General features: G+C 30.8%; 1 protein-coding gene across 1 annotated transcript in view; it reads left to right on the top strand.

Annotated features, from left to right (window-relative positions):
* The window catches only part of UBA6 (ubiquitin like modifier activating enzyme 6), a 69,526-nt gene that overhangs the window by 34,647 nt on the left and 11,985 nt on the right, over positions 1 to 22,894 (top strand). The window contains exons 11-27 of the mRNA XM_006217846.3: positions 1,024 to 1,086; positions 1,891 to 1,967; positions 2,518 to 2,584; positions 5,974 to 6,117; positions 7,398 to 7,465; positions 8,159 to 8,237; positions 9,461 to 9,541; positions 13,036 to 13,113; positions 14,641 to 14,822; positions 16,020 to 16,125; positions 17,641 to 17,730; positions 17,838 to 17,918; positions 18,688 to 18,816; positions 20,176 to 20,227; positions 20,316 to 20,379; positions 21,367 to 21,436; positions 22,778 to 22,849. Of these exons, the coding sequence (XP_006217908.1) occupies positions 1,024 to 1,086; positions 1,891 to 1,967; positions 2,518 to 2,584; positions 5,974 to 6,117; positions 7,398 to 7,465; positions 8,159 to 8,237; positions 9,461 to 9,541; positions 13,036 to 13,113; positions 14,641 to 14,822; positions 16,020 to 16,125; positions 17,641 to 17,730; positions 17,838 to 17,918; positions 18,688 to 18,816; positions 20,176 to 20,227; positions 20,316 to 20,379; positions 21,367 to 21,436; positions 22,778 to 22,849 (1,503 nt within the window). The remainder of the gene's footprint in view (positions 1 to 1,023; positions 1,087 to 1,890; positions 1,968 to 2,517; positions 2,585 to 5,973; positions 6,118 to 7,397; positions 7,466 to 8,158; positions 8,238 to 9,460; positions 9,542 to 13,035; positions 13,114 to 14,640; positions 14,823 to 16,019; positions 16,126 to 17,640; positions 17,731 to 17,837; positions 17,919 to 18,687; positions 18,817 to 20,175; positions 20,228 to 20,315; positions 20,380 to 21,366; positions 21,437 to 22,777; positions 22,850 to 22,894) is intronic.

Raw genomic sequence — 22,894 nt, 5'->3', positions numbered from 1 at the left:
TGAGACAAAAGGCATAACTAACAAGCATTGATTCAGTGTGTTTTGTTTTATTATTCAGCTATTCACATTTTTAAAGTAAAAGGAATATTTCTTTTATTTATCATACTTATTGATTCAGGTTTTTTGATTTAATTTTTTGAGCTTCAAGAAACAGTGTGTATATTGGAAATGTGAGATAATTCCTATAAACTGGCATTGAAAGGAAATGTAAGTATCTGTATAGAGAGAATTTTGAGGCTACTAGTATCAAGGAACTGAGGAGTCTCCTACTGCCTCCTACTCCTAAATCCTTAGGCCACTTCTCAGAATAAGCTGTCTAATTCATCTCTGTTTTTTTCTTGCAAGTTGTCAAGGTTTTAACTTGACTGCCTGTTGTTTTCCAGAACAATTAACTAAAGTCCTCTACAAGGTTTTGTTTAAGACAAAGTTAGAACAAAACAACAGATTAAAATGCTACAGCTACTCAAATCTGCCCCTGCATTACTTCCTCTTGCCATTGTCCACAGTTTTTAATTATGCTTCTGTTTATGTTTCAAGTAAATTTCAGGTTGGATTGTCTTTTGTGGGCCTGGGGGGATGTTGGTTGATTGTTTGGGTTTTTTTGGCTTTCATGTGTTCTTTGCTCCACACGAAGAATTTTAACTGGTTGTTTATTCAAGTCCTGTCAGGCATAAAAAGTCTTAATAATGTGCTATCAGAAATATGTGGTAGCTCTTTCATTAAAATAGTATTTTTTCAAGTGTACTAATGTTTCCAACAATTCTTCCTGAATTTACTATGTGGAGCAGGTTGTCTAATTGCATTTAACATTAAAAAAATAAATAAGTGTGATAATAAGACAAGGGGTTACCAGGGAATGGTAGCTATTTTATATTTTAGCTAAAATGTATTAGGTCAACCTAACTTATTTCTGATCTTTGGGAGAGAGCCATTGCATTTAGTGTTCTGTATAGTTTGTCAAGTAATCACTTGCTTGCTCTAGAGTTATAGTGGATTTTTTTGTTTTTTATTTTTCTCTCTTAGGAACCATTGGAGAGGCAGATAAAACATCCAAAGTACCTTATTGTGGATTTCAGCAAACCTGAGGTAAATAAACACTTTGTAGGTTTGAGAGAGGCAACAAAGTGGGAGATGGAGATTGGTAAAAGATTATAAGGTTGAAACAGAGCAACCATGTATGTACCTTTCTGTCAGACTGTTAATTTTTTTTTTAATAAAGATTGTATTCATATGTCTAGAGTTGACTCCCAAGAATTAAAAATGGGAATTTATATAATGGAAAATGTTAGAAAAATAGGAAAAAATTTAACTATTATAATGATAGGCCAATTTTGATGGTTAAAAGATGATTTTAATAATTCATTCAAAGGTGATCTTACTAGAAGATTTTCTGAACCATGTAGAGTTTTATATAATACGTATTGCTCCCCACCCAAAAAAAAACTTGGGAAACATTCTGTTTTTTCAAATCACTGGATATAATTTTATAGCAGTCAATGTATTTGTGATAACAAATTTTATTTACAGTTTCCAAATTTGTATATGTTGATAAGGAAAAGAGATTCAGTGATCTTGTATAAATATTTGTTGCTGTTGTTCAGTTGATACTACTCTTAAGTTTCATATGAATAACCTAATAAAAACTAGTCATACCACCTGGGAATGAAACTTGGATCTATTGCTTAAATACAGCTTTCTGACCTTGAAGTCAAGTCATTTAACTTCTCTAAGCCTCAGCTTCCTCATCTGTTAAGTAAGGATAATAATAGTTATAAGCTAATTCATTTTTGTAATGAATAAAATAATGTTTTAAAAACATTAACATAGTCAATGCCTGGTACACGTTACACACTCAGTAAATATTGACCAATTTTTTAATGTTCTAAATAGGCATCTTTAGAGATTCACTCAGCCATGCTTGCCTTGGACCAGTTTCAGGAGAACTATAATCGCAAGCCAAATATTGGGTAATGTTCTTTGTTCGACTTTTTTTCCTTATTGTAAAAAGAGTATTTCAGAAATTATAGATTACTTTTAAGTAACTAAGCCCAATATAAGTGCAGTACCATTAAATACACCAAACTATAAGCACTTCTGAAAACCTGGGTTTTTTTCTGATTAGAGTGGAGAGGTCAATTTATAAAAGTGAAATTATACTAAATAAGAATTTTCCCACTTTGAAGTCTTCAAAAGCTATAACTTTTTAAAATCTGGGAATTATTGAATTATGAATCTACTATCTAGTTTTTTTACCACCTAGTTTATTACGTCAAGTTTTATTGCAAAAGATTTTTCCCTTGAATATTTAAATCTTATTTATATACTGTCCTTAAGTGAGCATGATTTTGAAGTAATGTGTTTATAAACCAAGTTACCTTCAAGTCAGTAAGCACTTTATGCTACATGTTGGCAAAATTCCACTTTTTTTTAACATTTCTTTAATTTTAGTTATTTATATGACCTACTATTTATAGCAATTGAGAACATTGATATTGGGTGCTTTGTTTTGAATCCTAGATGCCAACAAGATTCAGAAGAGTTGTTGAAACTAGCAACATCTATAAGTGAAACCTTGGAAGAGAAGGTGAATATTCAAAATGATAGCCATCAAAAATTGTGTAACATATAAATATTGATATTTTCTTATCCTTCAAATTCCAGTTTTGCTATACTTGTTGACTCTGTGACAGTAGACAAGTTACTTGATTTCATTCTGCTTTAGTTTTTCAGATCATGGCCTATTTTTTAATTAGGTTGTTTGTTTTCTTCTTACTGAGAAAGTTCTTAATACATTCTGGAAATTAGTCCTTTATTGGACACATCTTTTACAAATATTCTCTTCCAGTCTGTGGTTGTCTTCATTTTATTGCAGCATCTTTTGAAGAGCAGAAGTTTTTAATTTTGATAAAGTTTAGTTTATCAGTTTTTCTTTTTTGTGATTTGTACCTTTTTTAACCCCAAATCACAAAGTTATTCCCCTGTGTTTTATTCTAGAAGGTTTATAGTTTTGCAAATTCATTTTTATATACCATGCAAAGTATAGATCATGTACATGACTGTATATTTTGAACTCATTGTTTATAGTTTTGTACTTTTATGAATTCATTTTTTTCTACCTTGCCAAATATAGATCAAGGTTAATTTTTGTGTATATGACTATCTAGTAATTCTAGTCCGTTTATTGAAAAGAGAATTCTTTCTTTTTTTCAGTTTTTTTGGCATCTTTGTCAGAAAGTTATTATATGTGTAGGGCTTTTTCTGTACTCAGTAGTATCTTCTATTGGTTGTTTCTGTCCTTTTGTTGGTACTATCCTGTATTGATCACTGGAGCTTTATAGTAAATATTGCAGTCAGGTTTGGTCTCTGCTGTATTACTCAGAAAGAGCTCAGAATTAACAGTATTCCCTGAGTTCTTACACATTTGAAATTGTTTCTGTAGCCTTTATGCTTGAAAGGCAGCTTGGCTGAAAGTAAAGTTCAAGGCTTTTACTTTCTTCCTTAATACTTTTTTGTATCTTATTGTTGGGAAGTATGATGCCAGTTTACTTATCTGACTCTTAAGTAATCTGATCTTTTTTGCCTTGAGTCCTTGTATATTTTTTTTCTTCTGTATATTTTTTCATCTGTGAAGTCTAATAGTTTTACCAGAATATAACTCAGGGCTGATCAGTCAGTTGTTCCAGGTACACCAAGAGCCCATTTTGATTCATAGATTTGTATTTCTTTTATTTATTTCATCCCCTTTAGGGGAGGGGAATGGATTATTTTGGTTCTTGGTTATTAAATTTCTGATTCAAGGTGGGGTTTTTTGTGTTTATTTTCCCAAATCTTCAAGTGTTTGTTATAATACAAAAGTGTTAGTTATAATTATAAGCATATATAATTCACTCAATCAGGTTTACTCTACCTTGTGATTAGTTTGGGGGAGAAATTTTCAGTAGCTGAAATGTTTTGATTCTAATGTTTTGTCTCCTTACATCACCTTTGCTTGGTAAACTGATTTTTTTCTGCATATTTTTTTGGATGGGGTAAGGGTTTTGGGTGCTTGTTCAGATTTCTACTTCTAGAGCCCCTCTTCCTATTCTCTCAGGATACTGAAAAAGGAGTGTCTTTAATAAATGATTTAAAAAAAATTTTTTTTAATATTTTTGGTGCATAGGTGTTGGTATATCTTACTGATCTTTTTGATTTCTGCCAAATCCTACTTAACTTCCTCTCTTACTTCCTTTTTCAGTCTTCCCTGTCCTTCCTGTTTACATCATTATCTCCCAGAGTAGTCCTTTCACCATAGCCATTGCTGAGATCTGCCGGATTTCATACATGTTCAGTATTTTTGCACTTCATGTGGGACCTTCTGTTTTCTCAGGATGATTTTGACTGCTTTGTCACGCTAGGCTTTTCATTGTCTTTTCTGTGTTTACATGCTTCATGCTCTCTGTGTAGGCTTACAGCAATATGAAGTCCAGAAATAGTTCATTTGGGGTTTGGTGTTTGTTTTTTTATTTATAAGTAATTTGAAGTTCATAATATTCTGTTTCTTACTAATGCCGAAGCCCTGCCACTGGTTTATTTCTCTTTATGTGGGTATGTATCATTTTTGGAGACTGTGTGAGGAAGTTCAGGTTTAAGCCATAGTCATTATCCCAGGATAATGAAAAATTCCCAGATTTGGATTTTGTTTATTAAAAAATACAGAATCTTGAGAGATGGTGTACCTAATGGTAAGAATAGAGCTGGGGAGTTGGACTTTCTGTGTTCAGATTCTGGCTTCCCCACTTATTAGCAGTAAAATTTTAAATAAATTACTTAATCTTTCAAAGTTTTAGCTTTCTAATTTGTATGATAGAAATTATATTTCTGAGGATTATTTTGAAGATTACATTTGGACTTAATATACAACTCAGAGTAAATGTTCAAATTACCTGCTTCTATTAGCATTCTTGTCATTGTTTTTAATGTTATCACTACCAGCAATATCTCTGCCTTCAAAAATGGCACAGTTTATGAAATTGTAATCCAAGGTGCATTTAGTGCTAAATAGTTGTAAAATAATGAGATATAGAAAAATTGAAATGGAGTGAGTAGACTAGTGAGTAGATATTAACCTCTTTCTGTAGCATAGATCTTTGATTATGTAATAAAAGCCTTTGTTCTTCTTTTCTACATGCACAGGTACTGTTATTTTACATAGGATTTCAGATTAATTGAGCCCTACTTGGATCCTAGATTGAGATTATAGTTACTGATATCAAAAGTATATGCAGAGAAAGAGAAGCCATAGCTCATAAAGAGATCTTTGTCCCAAATAAGAAATTGTGCTAAAATAATAACTACAAAATTCAGTTCTCTATTGTTTCCTTAAAAATACTAATAAATTTTATTTTGAGAAACATCATTTCAGATTTTAAGTGTGATTATGAAAACTTTGTGATGATTGGCTCTTAAATTAGATTAGTATGTAAAACTGCCATTACTCTCTTTTTTCCTAAACTGCCTTTTCTAACAATGTATTAACTCATTTTTACAGTTTTACTTTTTATTTATCACTTCAAGCACGAATCATTGCTTCCTTACCACTTTTTATGGCTCATTTTATTTTTATTTACCTAGGTTAAAGGTTTTTCTATATTAAAACATGTTTTTAAAAATTCTAGTTGTTTGTAAATATTGACTGACATCACAGAACTGTTTTTTAACAAGAACTATCAATGGTAGATAATCCAATTAATTATAAATTGTGCCCTAGTATAACAACAAAGAGTCAAAAAGTGAAAATAGGGGAGGTACTGGTAAAGAAAAATACTGCTTAAGGTAACTAACATGCAGTTGGATCTTTTATTATGAGATTGGGACTCTTTTAGGACTTAAAAACTATTTAGTAGGGAAATTGAATACCTTTTTTAAAAGTTAAGCTATAATTATTCTCACATTAATTCAATACCATGTTATTATCTTTCCTGGCTTGTGTTTCAGCCGGAAGTAAATACTGACATTGTGCGTTGGCTCTCTTGGACTGCCCAAGGCTTTTTACCCCCACTTGCTGCAGCAGTAGGAGGTGTTGCCAGCCAAGAAGTATTGAAAGCTGTGACAGGAAAGTTTTCTCCTTTGTGCCAGTGGGTTAGTGCTCTGTTTTTATATTTTTTTATACTTAAGGTTGAATTATCTACCAATATAATGAATGTCTGTTATGACTTACAGTATTAATATGTTATGAAAGACAACCTTAAAATATTTTTTGATGCATGAGTTAGATGTGATATGCCACCAGAACTTAATTCTACAATTAAAACTGGCAGGATCATTTGTTGAGGCTGTCGGGTATAACCTAGAATTGCATTCGAGGATGTATTTATGAGAGAAAAAAATGAATTTTCTATCCTTAGATTTAGTTCTGCTACTATGTAGCAGTCATGAGCTTTCAGGACTCTTGAACTGTTGTGTGTAATCTTTTGGCATCATAAATCTTCACATTCCCTAGTTTCTAGGTATAAACTTCTAAAGGTAGAAAGCATAGGAATGGTAAAAGTTTAGCAGCTATGTAGGGGAAAAACCCTTACTTCTATTAACAGAAGGAATAATTGACAGCATTTATCAAAGGACACTATCTTGTTTTTTGTGTTTTAAAAAGTTAATTTTAATAATTAAAATATATGAAATTTATAATTAAATTTATTATAGATTTAATAATGCTATTTTGCTGCAGAATCATTTGGTTTATTTTAACAGTACAAAAGTCTGGTTTTAGATATAACTATTAACAGCATTGCAAATATGAATTATGTTATTAATACAGATTCTATGTTGTCAAATAAATAACCATTTATTCTCATGTAAAGATTTAGCCACATAATGAAATGAAAATGAGAATGAGACTCAACAGTTTTTTCTCATTAACTTGAACTAAATCTGTTTGATATTTTTGTAAATGCTGAAATTATGGCTTCCTAGACCGTTTCCTCTGTTATAAATAATTATAAATGACATATAGTAAATAGAGACTAAGTATTTTCTTATCAAAAGTAATCAATTATTTACTCAAATGTAGGTGAAATTGAACAAACCTTCCAGAGTTTTTAAGTAGTTATAAGAAACAGATTTGGAGGTGAAATTTCCTTTCATTTGTTAAAATTAGAATGTATCATCTTTAAGATGGCTAAGTGACATGAACCAAATTATATCTTTTTACAGTTCCTCCAGATTTAATGTTTCAATGAAAGAATATAAGGAATGTATATTGTATGAAAAACAATTCTGTGTTTTAGTCTATTACTTTACTCTGAATTGACATTTTTTATTGTTTTCTTTAATGAGTATTAAATAACTACAGAAGAGAATTACTTTTTGTAGCAATGTAAATTTTCTACATAATAAGTTGTGTTTTTATCTTCTACTTTAAGTTATATATTGAAGCAGCAGATATTGTCGAATCCCTAGGCAAACCTGAATGTGAAGAATTTCTCCCACGGTAATACTGACATTTTTGTTGCTTTTTTCTTAGTTGTATGTTTATAAGAGGCAACCAGATTAAAAGTTTTTGTTCAAATATGCATTTATTTTAGATATCTTTTCTTCTAACTCACCTCTGCAGTCATTTCTTCTCTATTTGGAGGTCAAGTGTCGTAATAATGCAGTATCTCTTTGCCACTTTATAAATGAGTATAAAACTTTTAAGTTGTATTTGGTAAGAATGATTTGCTTTCAAAACACCATTCTGATTTTAGATGAAAACAGTTGCTACTTGAAGCTTTTATTTATATCAATCATTCTTCACCTTTTTGGATCACAAATCTCTTTGAGAATCTGATGAAAGCTTATGGATTCATTCTCCCAAAAATACACATAACCCATAGTTCTGCCTTCAATTTAAGTGAGTTAACAACTCCAAAGCCCATCTATAGACTTATCTACAACCTTTATTAAAAAACCCTGCCTTAAAAAGTTTTTTCTAGATAAACTAAGGTCACTTTCACTTAAGCCATTTGGACTTAGGTTGTTAAGTCAAATGGAAAAAAGAAAACGGTCTTTTCTCTTTCAAATAAGATAATTTATCCTTTAGTTTGGAGTATTCTAAGTACAATATTAAATTGGTACTAACATTAATGAAACTAATTTTTTTTTTATGCCTTTCTATTTTCTTGGTATGTGTTGTTTTCTACAGAGGAGATAGATACGATGCATTACGAGCCTGCATTGGAGACACTTTATGTCGGAAGCTACAGAATTTGAATATCTTTTTAGTAAGTAGGAATAATGATGAGAATAAATGGTACAAACTGCTATTGTATATTAAATTAATTTATTAAAGGAAATTTTAGTACAGTTTCTAACTAACAGAGTATACATTCAGAAAATATTTGAAACAGGAGTTTGCAGACTGTGGCTTGGAGACCAAATCCATCTTGCTGCCTGTTTTTATAAATAAAGTTTCACTGCAACACAGCCAGGCCCATTTATTTATATATTGTCTGTGGCTTCTTTCGTACTATAATGATGGGGTTGAGTAGTTGTGACAAAGACCATATGGCCTACAGAACCAAAAACATTTACTGTCTAGCCCTTTACAGAAAAATTTTGCCAACCCATCATCTAGAGAATTAATATGGGGGTTGGGGGAAGGGGGTACAGCTCAGTGGTAGAGCACATGCTTAACATGCACAAGGTCCTAGGTTCAATACCCACTACTTCCATTAAAAAAAAATTTTTTTTTAAAAACCTAATTACCCCCAAAAAAGCAAAAAAAAATACATGTAAAAGTAAAAAGTGAGTATAATAGTTTTGAACATTAAATGATTTTCTAGAAATATATTAAAAATTGTGAATGGAGGGTTTTTTTTTTTGTTACCAAATAAAGGAATATATAGATGGATCTGTCTTTCTTAAATGTCTTAGTGCATTGGCAGGGAAGCTCTCCCCAATAGCATAAAACTTCTTTTCTTGCCACTTACTTTTTTAAATTATTATAATCAATCCTAAAACTACTGCTGATTTTTAATATTCATTTTTAAAATAATATTTTGAAAATCAGTTATCGCTGAGCTTTTACATACATATAGAATCCATTAGTTTTTACTTAAAAGTATTAGAACAGTTATATTCACCAAATAAGTTTAGAAAATTGTTTATAAATAAATAATGTTTTCCATTAAAGTGTTGCACTGTTTTGTTCTGTTTGTTTCCAACTTATATAAAAAATGAGCTCAATCTTTGGCATTTGTTTAGTATATTAGAATGTCTTCTGTTTAAAGGAATTGTATTATGCTTTTCCTTCTATAACACTTAAAACGGCATCATAAATCATTAAATATTTTAAAGTAAAATTAGTCATAAATGTTTAAATTATTTTTTAAGTACGCATTTATTACAACTTAACATTTGAAGAAAATTAAGATGAAATTGCTATTTTGTAAGTAGACGTTTTCATTTTATTTAATCTGATACACTTTATTTTTCTTCTCCATAGGTAGGATGTGGAGCCATAGGCTGTGAAATGTTAAAAAATTTTGCATTGCTTGGTGTTGGCACAGGCAAAGAGAAGGGAATGGTAAGCTCTAAATCCTTGAGAGTTTAAAGTTTAGATTTCTGTGGCTTCTCAACCATATTTGACTGCATGGATCTAAAATACTGATTTTTGAGGCTAGAGCAGTAAGCTAGAAATTGGAAGATACTGACTCTGTGACCTTGTGTCAAATTACTTGAATTTTCTGCTCCTCAGTTTCTTTCTCTAATACTGTAAAACTGATGTCTCTACTGCTTCTCTTATGATGTAATTATGAAGATCAAATGTGATGAGAGGGCTTTGTAAGTATAAACACATTAATATTGTTGTTATTTCTATTAGATACTACTTATTCATTACTAAGTAAATGTTTAAGATGGGAGAAACTAACATTAGATGGTTGCAGAGAACTCAGATATTGTTTCAATTGGTGATAATCAAGAGTGAATAATATGAGTATAGTTTAAATTCTTAAGACGATAAATGTGAGCTAATTAGGAAGCCACATCATATATTTAAATAAAAATGTTTTATTGATGCCATTTGCCTTTAAGATGTAAGCTACAGTAGTGATTTCATAGATTTATTATAGTGACTAATAGTAATTAAATTACTAAAATTTATGTAATAGTTCACATTTTATAGTTTATTACACTTGGCTTAGTATTCCACTCAAAAAGAATATTTGTTGGTATCACAGTTATGGGCAGATGTCCTACATTATATTATTCCTACTCAACATTTCCTAAATTGTGTCACAAGCCACTATTAGTTCTGGGAGTTTTAAAAGATATTTCTAAAAGAAAAACCCCTTGGTTACACAAGTTTGGATATCATCTAAATACTTTATTACTTAGAAATTTATAATGCATATCAGCAAATAGAGGTCAGAAAAAGAACCATAGTAAACAAACCTACTTATTACAGGTAACAAAACAAGGTGAGTTAATGTGGACAGATCTCTAATCCTACTGCAAATACATGGTCTTGCTATATAAATTATTCTTTTTTAAAGTGTTCACATATGTAGCCAACTAATTAGAGTGGAGGAAAGAGAAATCCTTAGGTTCCAGGATCCAAGAGGTAAGTTAATTCCTGAGCCAAAAGTTGTGGTAACTCACAAGTGTTTCTATCTTGAATATGTATCCAAAACATTAGCTAAAAAGGGAAGTCATTTGTGAGAAATTGTAATCAAGAGCATGTGCCACACTGGTGCATGGCGTCCATATAATTATATCATATGAAAACTTCAAGCAGAGAAATGAGTGTAACAAATTTAGGACCACTGAAAAAACCTTTAGAGCTCTGATTTAAACAAATGCAAAACTGCATCATGGTGATACTTACACACTGAGAGTACACAGGACTATGCAGAGAAATCAATATCCATTCAAGACAATTCACAATGAAAAATGACAGTCTACTAATAAAAAGGTACCACCTCAAAGAACCAGCCGATGAAAATTGAAGAATTAGCTCTCTAAGAGCGTACAGATGATAGGAATACTATGGATAATAGAACAAATAAAGTTTAAAGTTAAAATGAACAAAGGTATAGAAAAAAGGATAGAAACATGAGGGGGGGAAAATGCACTGAAATTTTAACAACAAGCCAAGGAAGAATTTCTATGTAGTCAGTGAACCTAAAATTCAAATACAGCTGAAGTGAGAATTGACGAATAGAAGATAAATAAAAATACCCAGAATGTAATGCACAAAGATTCTTTTTTTAATGAAAGAAGATGCATTTGCATGGTCCAACTTAAGTGTAGTAGAACTTCCAGAGAAAATAAAGATAATAGAAAAGAAGTAATATATTCCAAGGCTAATAACAAGTTTCCAGAGTTGAAGAGACAAGTTGTTCAAATTGAAAAGGTAAACTAATACCAAACAAATCAAAGGCAAAGGCAAAGATAAAAAGATTACTAACAGACTTCTCATCATCAATAAATGCACACCTGAAGATAAAGAAGCATATTTCTTCATAGTGCAAGGGATTATCAACCTAGATTTCTATACCTAGCTAAATTATCTTTCAAGAGAAATAAAGATAACTGACAAGTAAAATGATGAAAGATTACCACTTACTTGTTGTCATTGAAAGAACTGTGGATTAATAACATGGGCAGTGTGTGAAGCAGAGTAAGTAGAGGCATTTGTCAACGTTCTTAAATTTAAATAAGCATTGATTTTTAAAACCTTTAATTAAAATGTTGACCAATTTGGGGATGAGATAGTTAAAAATTAAGTGTTGTTTGATATCATGGAAAATAGAAGGAAAAGTTCAAATATTCTCTAATTGTTGAGGAGGAAGATAAAGATTTTTAATTTTAGATCATGTACTTGTTAAAGTTTTGAGAATAACCACATAAAAATAGAGGTTTAACTTCCAAACCAGTTCAGTGAGGGGTTGGCAGGAGGTTGAGGGAGGATTAAAACCAAGAAAACTTGACCAATCCAGTAGAAGACAGAAAAAAAAAAATGGGAATGGATAAAAAGTGGGGTGGAGGGAGGTGGAAGAAAAGCCTTTTATCAGTAATCACAATAATTAGGTACTAATTAAGCTTTCTGTTAAAACACATTTTCTGTGCTTTTTTTCCCCTTTTAAGAGACACCCTCTAAACATAATTACATAGAACTATTGAAAACAAATACACACACACACCAGGGAAATGCCAGCTTAAAAAAAAGTGAATGTCACACACACACACACACACACACCCCCCCAGGGAAATGCCAGCTTAAAAAAAAGTGAATGTGTCTCTGAACATCAACATCTAACAACTAGAACACACTGAGAAATACTGCTCCTAGTGAAATCACAAATACTAGCTTAAGTGGCAAATGCATTGTGAATACTCTTTAAATTATCTTGCATCTGTTTACTTTTATCTTGCATCCTTTAGAATGGGGGTCTGCAAACTTTTTCTTAAAGGACCACACTGCAGCTGTTGTAAGCCTAAATACTGTTAAGTTTGTCACAACTAGTCAGCTCTGCCATTGTAGCTTGAAAACAGTCATAAACAATACTTAAACAAATGGCATCACAGGTGTTCCAGTAACATTTATTTACAAAAACCGGAAGCCTGCCTACACTGTAGTTTGTAGACCTTTGCTTTCGCAAGAGTTTCTTTCAAATAGAAACATGGAAGCATTCTTTCCAAATTGGTTAAAATTGAGAATAAGTATGTACAGAAAAGAGCTGTCTTCTATTGCTATTCTGTTACATGTTTCCAAAATGATAGTGATGTTTAGCCTCAATTTTGTTAATGATAGTTAGAAAAAGTTTTGAACATGAATTGCAGTTTGGTTTCAAATGGTTTAACATGTTCCTGTGCTAAACATTAATTATCATTAAATGTAAGTATAAAAAGAGTAGTATTTGTAACCAGTTTTGGATTATTTGTTTTCTTACAACTTTTACCAGGCAAAATAATTTAGAATAACTTGTGGGAGTTGTTTTAGTCATTCACAGAAAAGCAAAGTAGATTTAAATTTATTTCTTAAGTACTTTCATCTTTTTTTTTTTCTTGTATTAGGTTACAGTAACAGATCCTGACTTGATAGAAAAATCCAACTTGAATAGACAGTTCCTGTTTCGTCCTCATCATATACAGGTGTGTTGTTACACTGTTTCAAATTTAAATCATCTATTATATTATACAAAAAAAAGGGAATTTCCTTTTTATAAATAGAAAATGGTGCTTGAACAAGCATAAAGTGTTCTTTATTTTATTAGAATCTTTCAAATTATCAAATAGTGGGAATGACAATAGGGAAAATATATAATTTTTATATAAATAATACTTTCGCATATTAAAATCTGAGTTGTGAATCATGGGCAATAATGGGCATGTTTTTTCATTTTTATAATCAGGATTTGACTGTGTATTTAATCTTAGAAACATCTAATGATATAGAAACAGTTTCCGTAATATGAAGTGTTTATGGATGACAAATTCGACACTCTTATTTTCCATCTTTATTACAAAGCAAGTAAAGGTTAGCAGTTAGAACATTTTGCTCTTTTGATCTTTTTTAATTATTTAACATCCCTTTTTACTATAAAGTACTATTTGCTTTAGTCTTTTTTATAGAGATCAAAATATTTAAGTCAGGAAAAACAGTTTAGTCAGTCAAGCAAATTTGTGTTTACTTTGGAAATGTTTTTCATTTTATTCTATAACTCATTAATAATCTTAGTAAACTAAACTTAGAAGTGTCATGAACAGAAAGTAATTAAAGCATACTTTTATGTAGTTATATAGTGACATAGTTAACCTAACAGTCTTACCAATTCAAATATAACGAGCTAAGTAACAGGGTCTCTCATGAAGCTAATTTATGTCACAAGATTAATTCACTGAACTTTATGCAGTTTACTTACAGAAGAACTATTAAGGCCTGTTTGTTTTAAACATCTAACGAAGTTTACAATTTGTATGTATGCTAATAGCACTGAAAGTAAAAACACATCAGCCTAACAGTATGAGAAGAGACAGATACCATTAAACTAGATGCATGAATTTAAACAGAATGGTCTATAGATATTTAGTGTCAGAGCCAGTACTCTCAAATGAACTTTGATACTGCTTGAAATGACACCATTGGTTTAATAATGATCACTAAATCTTTAAGGAAAGAAAGAGTACTCTTTTTAAAACTAAAATATATAATAATAATTTTTAAAATATTTCCATCTAAAAATGGTAAAATTTTAAAGAGATTTTAGTACCAAAGTATTAAATTACCATACCTCTGAGAGTTCATCTTCTGTAGAGCTTGGATTTCTAATATTTTACTGAATGTGTTCTTATTTTTTATCTAGGCACACATCCAATTCAAACCTCACTACTAGGGAAAAATGTACTTTTAATTAGACTTCAACTAATATTTTAAGAATTCTAAAGCACTTAGCTATAAAAGGGGTTGTTTAGGTTTTTATTAATAATGTGTGAATTATTCAAGCTAATGTGGATTATTAAATGTAGCATGACCACAATGAATGTAATTTCCACAAACTAAAAATGAAAAGTGGTCTCCTTACATTACTCTTCAAACATAAAATGTGTTAAGTTGAATCATGGCCTATATTTATCCTGTTTAATATTCATTTCTTCTGTTTTTAAATATTATTTGTTTAGAAACCTAAAAGCTATACTGCTGCTGATACAACCCTGAAAATAAATCCTCAGTTAAAAATAGATGCACACTTGAACAAAGTATGTCCAGCCACTGAGGCAATTTACAGTGATGAGTTCTATACTAAGCAAGATATAATTATTACAGCATTAGATAATGTGGAAGCCAGGAGATATGTAGACAGGTATGTTCTTGAAATTCAGGTTCGTAGAAATTGTCTCTCTTTTGTTTCACTTCATCTCCCATACCTGTTTATTGAAAAGTTAACTGAATTTTCTGATAATTCTTTATGTTTTTATTATAGTTCTCTTCGAACCCAAACCATTTGATGGTCTCTCATTACACCTAGAATAAAATTTAAAATCTTTATCATGGCCTAAATGGGTTTCATATAGTATCTGCTACCTGTCCACCACTCGAGCTTAAAATTTCCTGTATCTCCCTGGCTCCCCTTATTCTTTCTACACATTCTTTCTTTCAGTTCTTACAGGGGGCATCCATTAATTTTTCACCTCAAGTACTTGCACATACTCTCCTTCAGTCTCAGGAAATTTTATTTTTCTTATTTTAAAACTCCTGACCCCAAGTCTGCCTACTTGCTCTTCACCTCTTTTAGCTTTTTTTCCCTCATTCTTTCAATTTCAGCCTGACTGTCTTTATTCAAACAGGCTTAAGTTTGGTCCCTCATTATATCATTTATTCAGGGTTTGTTTATTTTTCCATCACTGTATCCTCAAGTGCCCAACACAGGATGTCATTCAGTAAATATTTGTTAAATAAGTAGATAAATAAATGACTATCATGTATACACTTTACATAATCTTTCTTATTTCTTTATATGACCTTTAATGCTAGAGTACTAGAGCAGATTTATTAACGGAAAAATTTACCAGTTGAGAATGCAGTAGAAAATTTGTAAGCTTGGGCAGAGGAAGGCAAAAAGAAACTTTAAGAAATTGAAGTGTATAGAATATAGATATTTTAAGTATTGAGAAAGAAGGTTTGGTATAGAGAAAACATTGAAAAGATACAGTGAGATAGAGCTTATAGTCAGAAAATAACCAAAGAAGAAATAGAAAGCAAGAGAAGAAAAGGTAACACATTAATTAAGAGTTAACTGAGAGGAAAAAAAGTTGAAACTCAAAATTTGATAGGAGTAGTAATAGAAGGTAGAGACTAAAATTGCTAGGTTGACCAACAGAATTTGGGAGGAGGGGGGTGGAAATAATAGATTGTTTGGTGGTAATGTATCTGTTTCCTAAAATATTACATTCAAGAAGTGATCAACCTGTGAAATGATCAGTAGAGAATGATAAGATGTCCTCTGCTTACATTGTTGTTGCTCACTTTTATGTTTGTAATCTATTTTCTTTTCAAATAGCCGTTGCTTAGCAAATCTACGGCCCCTCTTAGATTCTGGAACAATGGGCACTAAGGGACACACTGAAGTTATTGTACCTCATTTAACTGAATCCTATAATAGTCATGTAAGTGAACCAGTTTTTTAAATTAGTAGATATCTCTTCTTTATATCTCATAATTTTTATGTTTCATGGTTTATCCAATTCATCAGTCAGGAAATTTGGTTTAGTGTCTTTAATCCCTTTTGTTTTTGACCTGCCATTGATGTCTGTGCATATGTTCATGGACACTTTTTGTAGTGTAGCTGAACTTATTTATATTAATCATCAGAATTTTCTTTCTGGTCTTTCCGGAATCTTATTCTTATGTTTACTGTTTATTTCTCAGAGCTACTTGATTAGTTTTCTAACAACTTTTGAACTGGTGACCCACTCAAAATCTTACGACTCAGTTTCTCTATAGGAGGGACCAAGCCATTTATATACATTTATTTTATATAAATGATGTAGATACAACTTTTTTTAACCTCCACAAGTGATTTTGCGATATTGCCAGAGTTGAAAACCACTGGTCTAGGAAATAATTGTAGGCCTTAGGATTTAAAAAAAGTCAACCCAAGTTGTAAAATTAAGAGAAGAATATTATTTTATAAGCATGTGTCCCTTTATTTAATGGCCATGTTTGTTTTAGTAAATTTTTAAAATTTTTATAAAATGTTTTCTCCTTTACTGTCATGAAATCAGAAATTTATATAGCAAAAACATTATAGTAGACAAAATTGATCAGTTTAATTTGAAGGAAATTAGATGGAGAAAATCATGATATGCTGGGGCCATACTGAAAGATTTTCAAAGTAGAGTATGTTATAAAATTCTAAAAGTTCCCTTGATTCTCTCATTCTACCACATCTTTCCTAAACCTCTTGTATTTACATTCTCAGACTTCATACTCAGGAAAGTCAGAATTGAATACTCTTCTGGCTTTCCTCTTTGATTTCTAAAGTATTTCATGATATTTATAGATCAACAAACTAAAATACAAATCTCTAAGTAGAGACAAAGTGAGTTGTTTTAGATTGGGTAAACCAATAAGGCTAAATGTACCCTTTAATAGAATATAGATTCTTCAATGATAATTTTTCACATGGCATAATACAGACATTTGCCATTTATTTAATATGCACTTTGTGCAAGAAACTGTAACAAGCATCAAGAACATATGATTCCTGCTTCCAAATATTTTTTCTCCATGGAGAGAGAAACTTACGATATGCTGAACATCAAATTGGAAATTCTTGAATTACTTTTCAAAGTAAGGAGTGTTGTAAATTTTTAAATGTCACCTTGATTCTTGGAAGAAAAAAAAATTAATTATATATGGTAGTTTGTTATGAGTACTACATGGTGCCAAAGGAGTACACAGATAATAAGTGTTAATAGAATTCATTGCTATAACAAGTGGGTTAAATGTCAGAAGAATCAGCTTTTCCTCTTAATGCCTAGGAAATAGAATATTAAAAAAAGTTGGATTTATTTTATTTTTGAATTTTATTTTTTCATAGTCTTAAAACACTTAAGTAAATTCAATCCTTAAAAAATTGTCATTGCTTCTCTTTATTATTGTCATATTTTATAAATTAGCGGGATCCCTCAGAAGAGGAAATACCATTTTGTACCCTAAAATCCTTTCCTGCTGCTATCGAACACACTATACAGTGGGCAAGAGATAAGGTAATAAAGTTTTTTTAAAGAAATTTTTCTTTGAAGTAGAAAAGACAGTATTTCCAACTTCTAAACAGACTTCTATTTGTAATTTTTTTTCCTCTTTTCCCTTATAGTTTGAAAGTTCCTTTTCCTACAAGCCTTCAATATTTAACAAATTTTGGCAAACCTATCAATCTGCAGAAGAAGTCTTGCAGGTAAAAATCCATACATTTTAATATAAACTCAACATTTTATGTCAGGGTAATCTTATTTTCAAGTTGCCTAAAGTTTATTTTACTTCCTTAAACAGAGAGTATAACATTATTATTGTATATAGTAAGTGTATGAGGAATCTTGAAATTAATGAGCAGGTCACAAATGACGCTTCTTTTTTTTAGTTTGGTTGAACTATGTGGAATTGCCAATATTTGACTATGTTAGACTCACAGAACAGCAATTCATACGGTTCAACCTAATAAGGATGTGGTAATAATGATCAGACAGCTACAAATAATAAAACAGATTATTAAGATCTTTAGGGAAACCAAGTTCTAGTGAGAATTTCATGAATGGACAGTAGTCTCCAATTTATTACTTTCATGGTGAGGGCAACTTCAAAGCTATTTTCATATTTTCCTGTCCTACACTAAAAAAGGGTAACTTTTTAGTATGAAAGATTGCTCATAGCACTTCTTATATTAAGTACTTATAATGTACTAATAACTTATAACTAGCAAGACATGAGGATAACTTGTGAGACACGAAACTTAGAGTTAAAATTTCACATGTTGTCTTTTTCCCATTCCCCCTCCAAAAAAAAAAAAAAAGGTAGAAAGATAGGGACAAGTTTCTTAAGGTAAAAAAATTAAATCACGAGATACATGCGCTGACACTTGAGACTTTGGCTAACTCTTCCTGGGAATGTGTGTGTGTTTAATTAATTGGACATGTATTTGTTTTGTTTTGGTTTTTCTCTCATTCTAGAAGATACAATCTGGACACAGTTTAGAAGGCTGTTTTCAAGTTATTAAGTTACTCAGCAGAAGACCTCGAAATTGGTCCCAGTGTGTAGAATTAGCAAGATTAAAGTTTGAAAAATATTTTAACCACAAGGCAAGTGTACATTATAAAACAATAAGAAAAAGTCTAAACTTTTTCATTTAATTACTATGAAATTTCACTGACCTGAAATGTCTACTCTTTCTTTCAGGAAGCTTTTCAGAAATAAATAGTAAATTAACTGAGAACAAGTGACAGGCACACAACTAATTTCTCTTTTAATTAATGTTGCTGATTAAAGAATGCATTTAAACTTCACCCATTAGTTTGTCAGTTTTGCATTTAACTGATCCTTGTCTTTCTGTATACAGAATGGGTTTTAGTAAAATAGTAAAATTCTGCAGAATCAAATGAGTTATACATACAAACTATTTAGAATAGAACCTGGCCCATAAATAAATGCTCAGTAAAATTTTAGCTGTTATTCTTACTCCAGTTGTAGTTCTGAGAATGTGTCCTGCACTCTCTAGTTTCTCCCTCTCTTTGGGCTTTTACCTGTTGGAATACAAAATAAGTTCATCTTTTTCAAAAAGTCTTTTAACTGGGGAGGGTATAGCTCAGTGATAGAATGTGTGCTTAGCATGCACGAGGTCCTGGGTTCAGTCGCCAGTACTTCCATTTAAATAAGTAAATCCAATTACCTCCCCTTGAAGAAAAATAAATTTTTTTTAAGTCTTTTGATTATACTTATCCGTGCTTTTCACTTCCTTCTTTTCTCTGCTTCTTGGAAAAGTCTATACTTCTATACTCACTGTTACCAAGTCTTCATCCAATAAATATGTCTTCTTTCCCCACAACTATTGAAATTATTCTTACCATGACTATTAGTGACCTCATGTTCAAAGTCTAAAGAACTCTTCTTCTTCCTTATCTTCTATAGGTTTTCTTTTTAACTTTTTTTATTATGAAAAAATTCAACCACAGAATTGTTAAGAAAGCATGTAATGAACTCCATGTAATCCTCATATACTTGTCACCAGGTTTAACAATTACCATCTTGTAGGCAGTCTTGTTTCATCTACGATCACACCCAGTAGACCCTCCCACAAATGATTTTCAAGCAAATCTCAAACATATCTTTGCAAAATAAAAATATTATTTATTTTTACTGGTTTTATTTTTGTTTTAAGGATTAGCTCTTTGAAATGATTTGTAAAATATGCCACTATTGTGTAAAAAGGAATAAAATAATCTACATTCATGTTTGCTATAAATGCAAAAAAACCCTGTAAATGTTGATAAAAAATAACAAAGAGGTTATTCCAAGGGATGGAGACAGTGAAAGGAAAATGGACAGATGGAGAACAAGGGTGACTGGAATACTTCACTGTGTATCTTTTTATGTATGTTGACTTTTTTTAACCTCGGTTAATATTAAATAGTGATTTTTTTTTAATTCAATTATTTCTATAGGCTCTTCAGCTTCTTCATTGTTTCCCTCTGGACACACGACTGAAAGATGGCAGTAAGTATAATAAAATATTGAGAAGAAAATTTAACACAATTTATTACTGGCTCCTGACACTGAAAATAATATTTGTATCTTTTGTTAGGTTTGTTTTGGCAATCACCAAAAAGGCCCCCGTCTCCATTAAAATTTGATCTAAATGAATCTTTGTAAGTATATATATCCGGTTTTACGTACATCTTTTATTGTAAACTTCCTAACTGTATAGGTTTACACTGCAGAGTGAAAACCTCAGGCTCTTTAATATAAAATTATTACATCTCTTTTAATCTAAGAGTTAGCATATCACTTTGGCCAGCAAAGCCTGCCACAGTTCTTCTCTCCACCCATAGGTGTATCTATTCATTTACATGGTAAATAACCTTGTTATTTTATTTTTTTTAAAGTGAACCCACAGTGTTATCTCTTTGACATTATTCATAAAAAAGTAAAATGAAAACAAATGTTTTCCTATTTTCATTAAATATGTAAGAAGTATATAAGAAACTTCAGTTAACTGGGGGAAAATTGTTACTATTGAATAACTCCCTAAATAATCTCAAATTAATTTTCAAAGGAGTTGATCTTTAAATAAATATCTATATATCCTGTCTATCTATGTGAGATATACATTGTACACACAATACACACTCTTATCTGTATGTATTTTAAATAACACTTACCTTGTTAACCTCCCTTTCAACAAATAACTGTACTTAGTTTTTTCATCTGGTGCTTATTCTAGGCACCTTATCCTGAATCCTGTAAAACTTACCTTTTTTGTTTTTAAACAAACTCATTTCTTAGTTTGAATCTATTATACACTCTTTAAAACCAAATCTGTAATATTTTCTTATGAATTAAAATGAATTGTCTTTCACTACCTTAATTTTTCTACTTCTAGCCACTCCCGTCCCCAAAGTAGTCTTGATTACTACCTGAATATTAGTTCTTATGAGGCTAAACATCTGATGTTTCCTCTTTTATAATTTCTGCAATTCCTTGGTCTAGACCAGAATTTCATTGCCTAACTTAAAAAAAAAAATCCTGTAACAAAAATTCTGATTACTTAAGCATTTTAAAGGCTTTAGTTTCTGATGAATTAAACATCTTCTTTGAAACTGTGCATTCACGTTTTTATTCTTTAATTTCAAAAGGCACTTCAGTTTCCTTCTGAATGCTGCAAAATTATATGCTACAGTCTATTGCATTCCATTTACAGAAGAGGTAAGATACTCTTTGAGCCCTAACAAGTGATAGAAAAGGTTAGAATCAGATGAATTTGTTTAAATGCATCATCAAAATGTGTTTGTATATTATAAGAATCATTCTTTGATATAAGTGTTTTATTTTGTGATAGTTCTGCCTATTCTAATGTAGCAAAAGCTAAACTCTCATTGCAGCATTGCTAAGCAGAAGAAAGTCAGATTTTGCTTTCTAAATTTAAGTATGAAAACAAATATTTACAAAAGCAGTCTTAGTTTATTTTTTAAAATGTTTACGATCTATTAACTTCAGTTATTGCAATTACTCTGAAAACCCAAAGTGACCTATTTTATAACAATTTTTAAATATACCTTAGAGAGTCTCTTTGTAAACATTTGTTTGGCTTATTTTGTGATATTAACTTACATGCTTTTCAGGAGATTTGAAAATGCTATCCCATATTGACATTTCTTAACTTTTATCATTTATACCTATTCTCTTAGATATCATCTTCGTTGACTAATAAATAAAGGATCTAATACAGTTTTATTTAACAGGCAGGTCTGCATTAGTGAATTTTTCTTCTCAAGTGCATAATAGAGTTAAATATATTGCTATACTTGTAGGTAGGCAGAACGGAAAAATATAAACTACATCCATAACTAACACTGGCTATTTTGGATCTAGATAAAAATGCCTGTTGTAAATTAATCCTTTTTGAGTTACCACACAGTGAAATATACCAGAATGTCTGGTAAAAAATGGTGGCATTCAGTTGAATACTCTTTTTCTGAAGAGTGGTAATTTTGTGATTGAATTGTAGGTGATTTCAAAAGCAGGTATGTCTCAGTTTTTTCTAAGCAAATTTTTAACAATGAATATGTATATAGCCTTAAATTTATCCAAGTTGATCTTGAACCATTTAAATGTTTTCCTGATTCCAGAGGTATGAATTCCGTATACTTACTTATTTTATTTACTATGTCAGTGTATATTGAGTATAGCTTTGTACAGGGAACTTTGTAAAACGATTAAGAGAGAGTTCCCGATCTCAAGGCATTCTATATAATACTCACAGCCAATCCTAAAACTACCTATTTTAAAATGTAAAGAAAGAACTAAGATTTCAGGTTTGTTGACTAATAAAAACTTTTTTTACGCATACCACCTTCACCTTCCAGCCTTTATGGATGATATTTCTAAAGAAATAAAGGTAAATGTCACAAATAGATGTGATCTAAATAGTCAGATGATACTTTATTCAAATATTTTAGAATGATGAAGGACTTTTTTTAGGATGTTTTTAGATTTAGAATTCAGAATTTTTTAAATGTGTTGATAAAATTACTGTTTTAAAAACAGGACTTATCAGCAGATGCCTTGTTGAATATTCTTTCTGAAGTAAAAATTCAGGAATTCAAACCTTCCAACAAGGTATGTGTACAAACAAATTCATTCATTTAGCAAGTAGTTATTGAA

The sequence above is a fragment of the Vicugna pacos genome, chromosome 2 (assembly GCF_048564905.1).
Source record: "Vicugna pacos chromosome 2, VicPac4, whole genome shotgun sequence".
Lineage (NCBI taxonomy): Eukaryota > Metazoa > Chordata > Mammalia > Artiodactyla > Camelidae > Vicugna > Vicugna pacos.
Note: the sequence above shows the minus strand (reverse complement) of the source record. Positions and strands in the feature narration are given on the sequence as shown.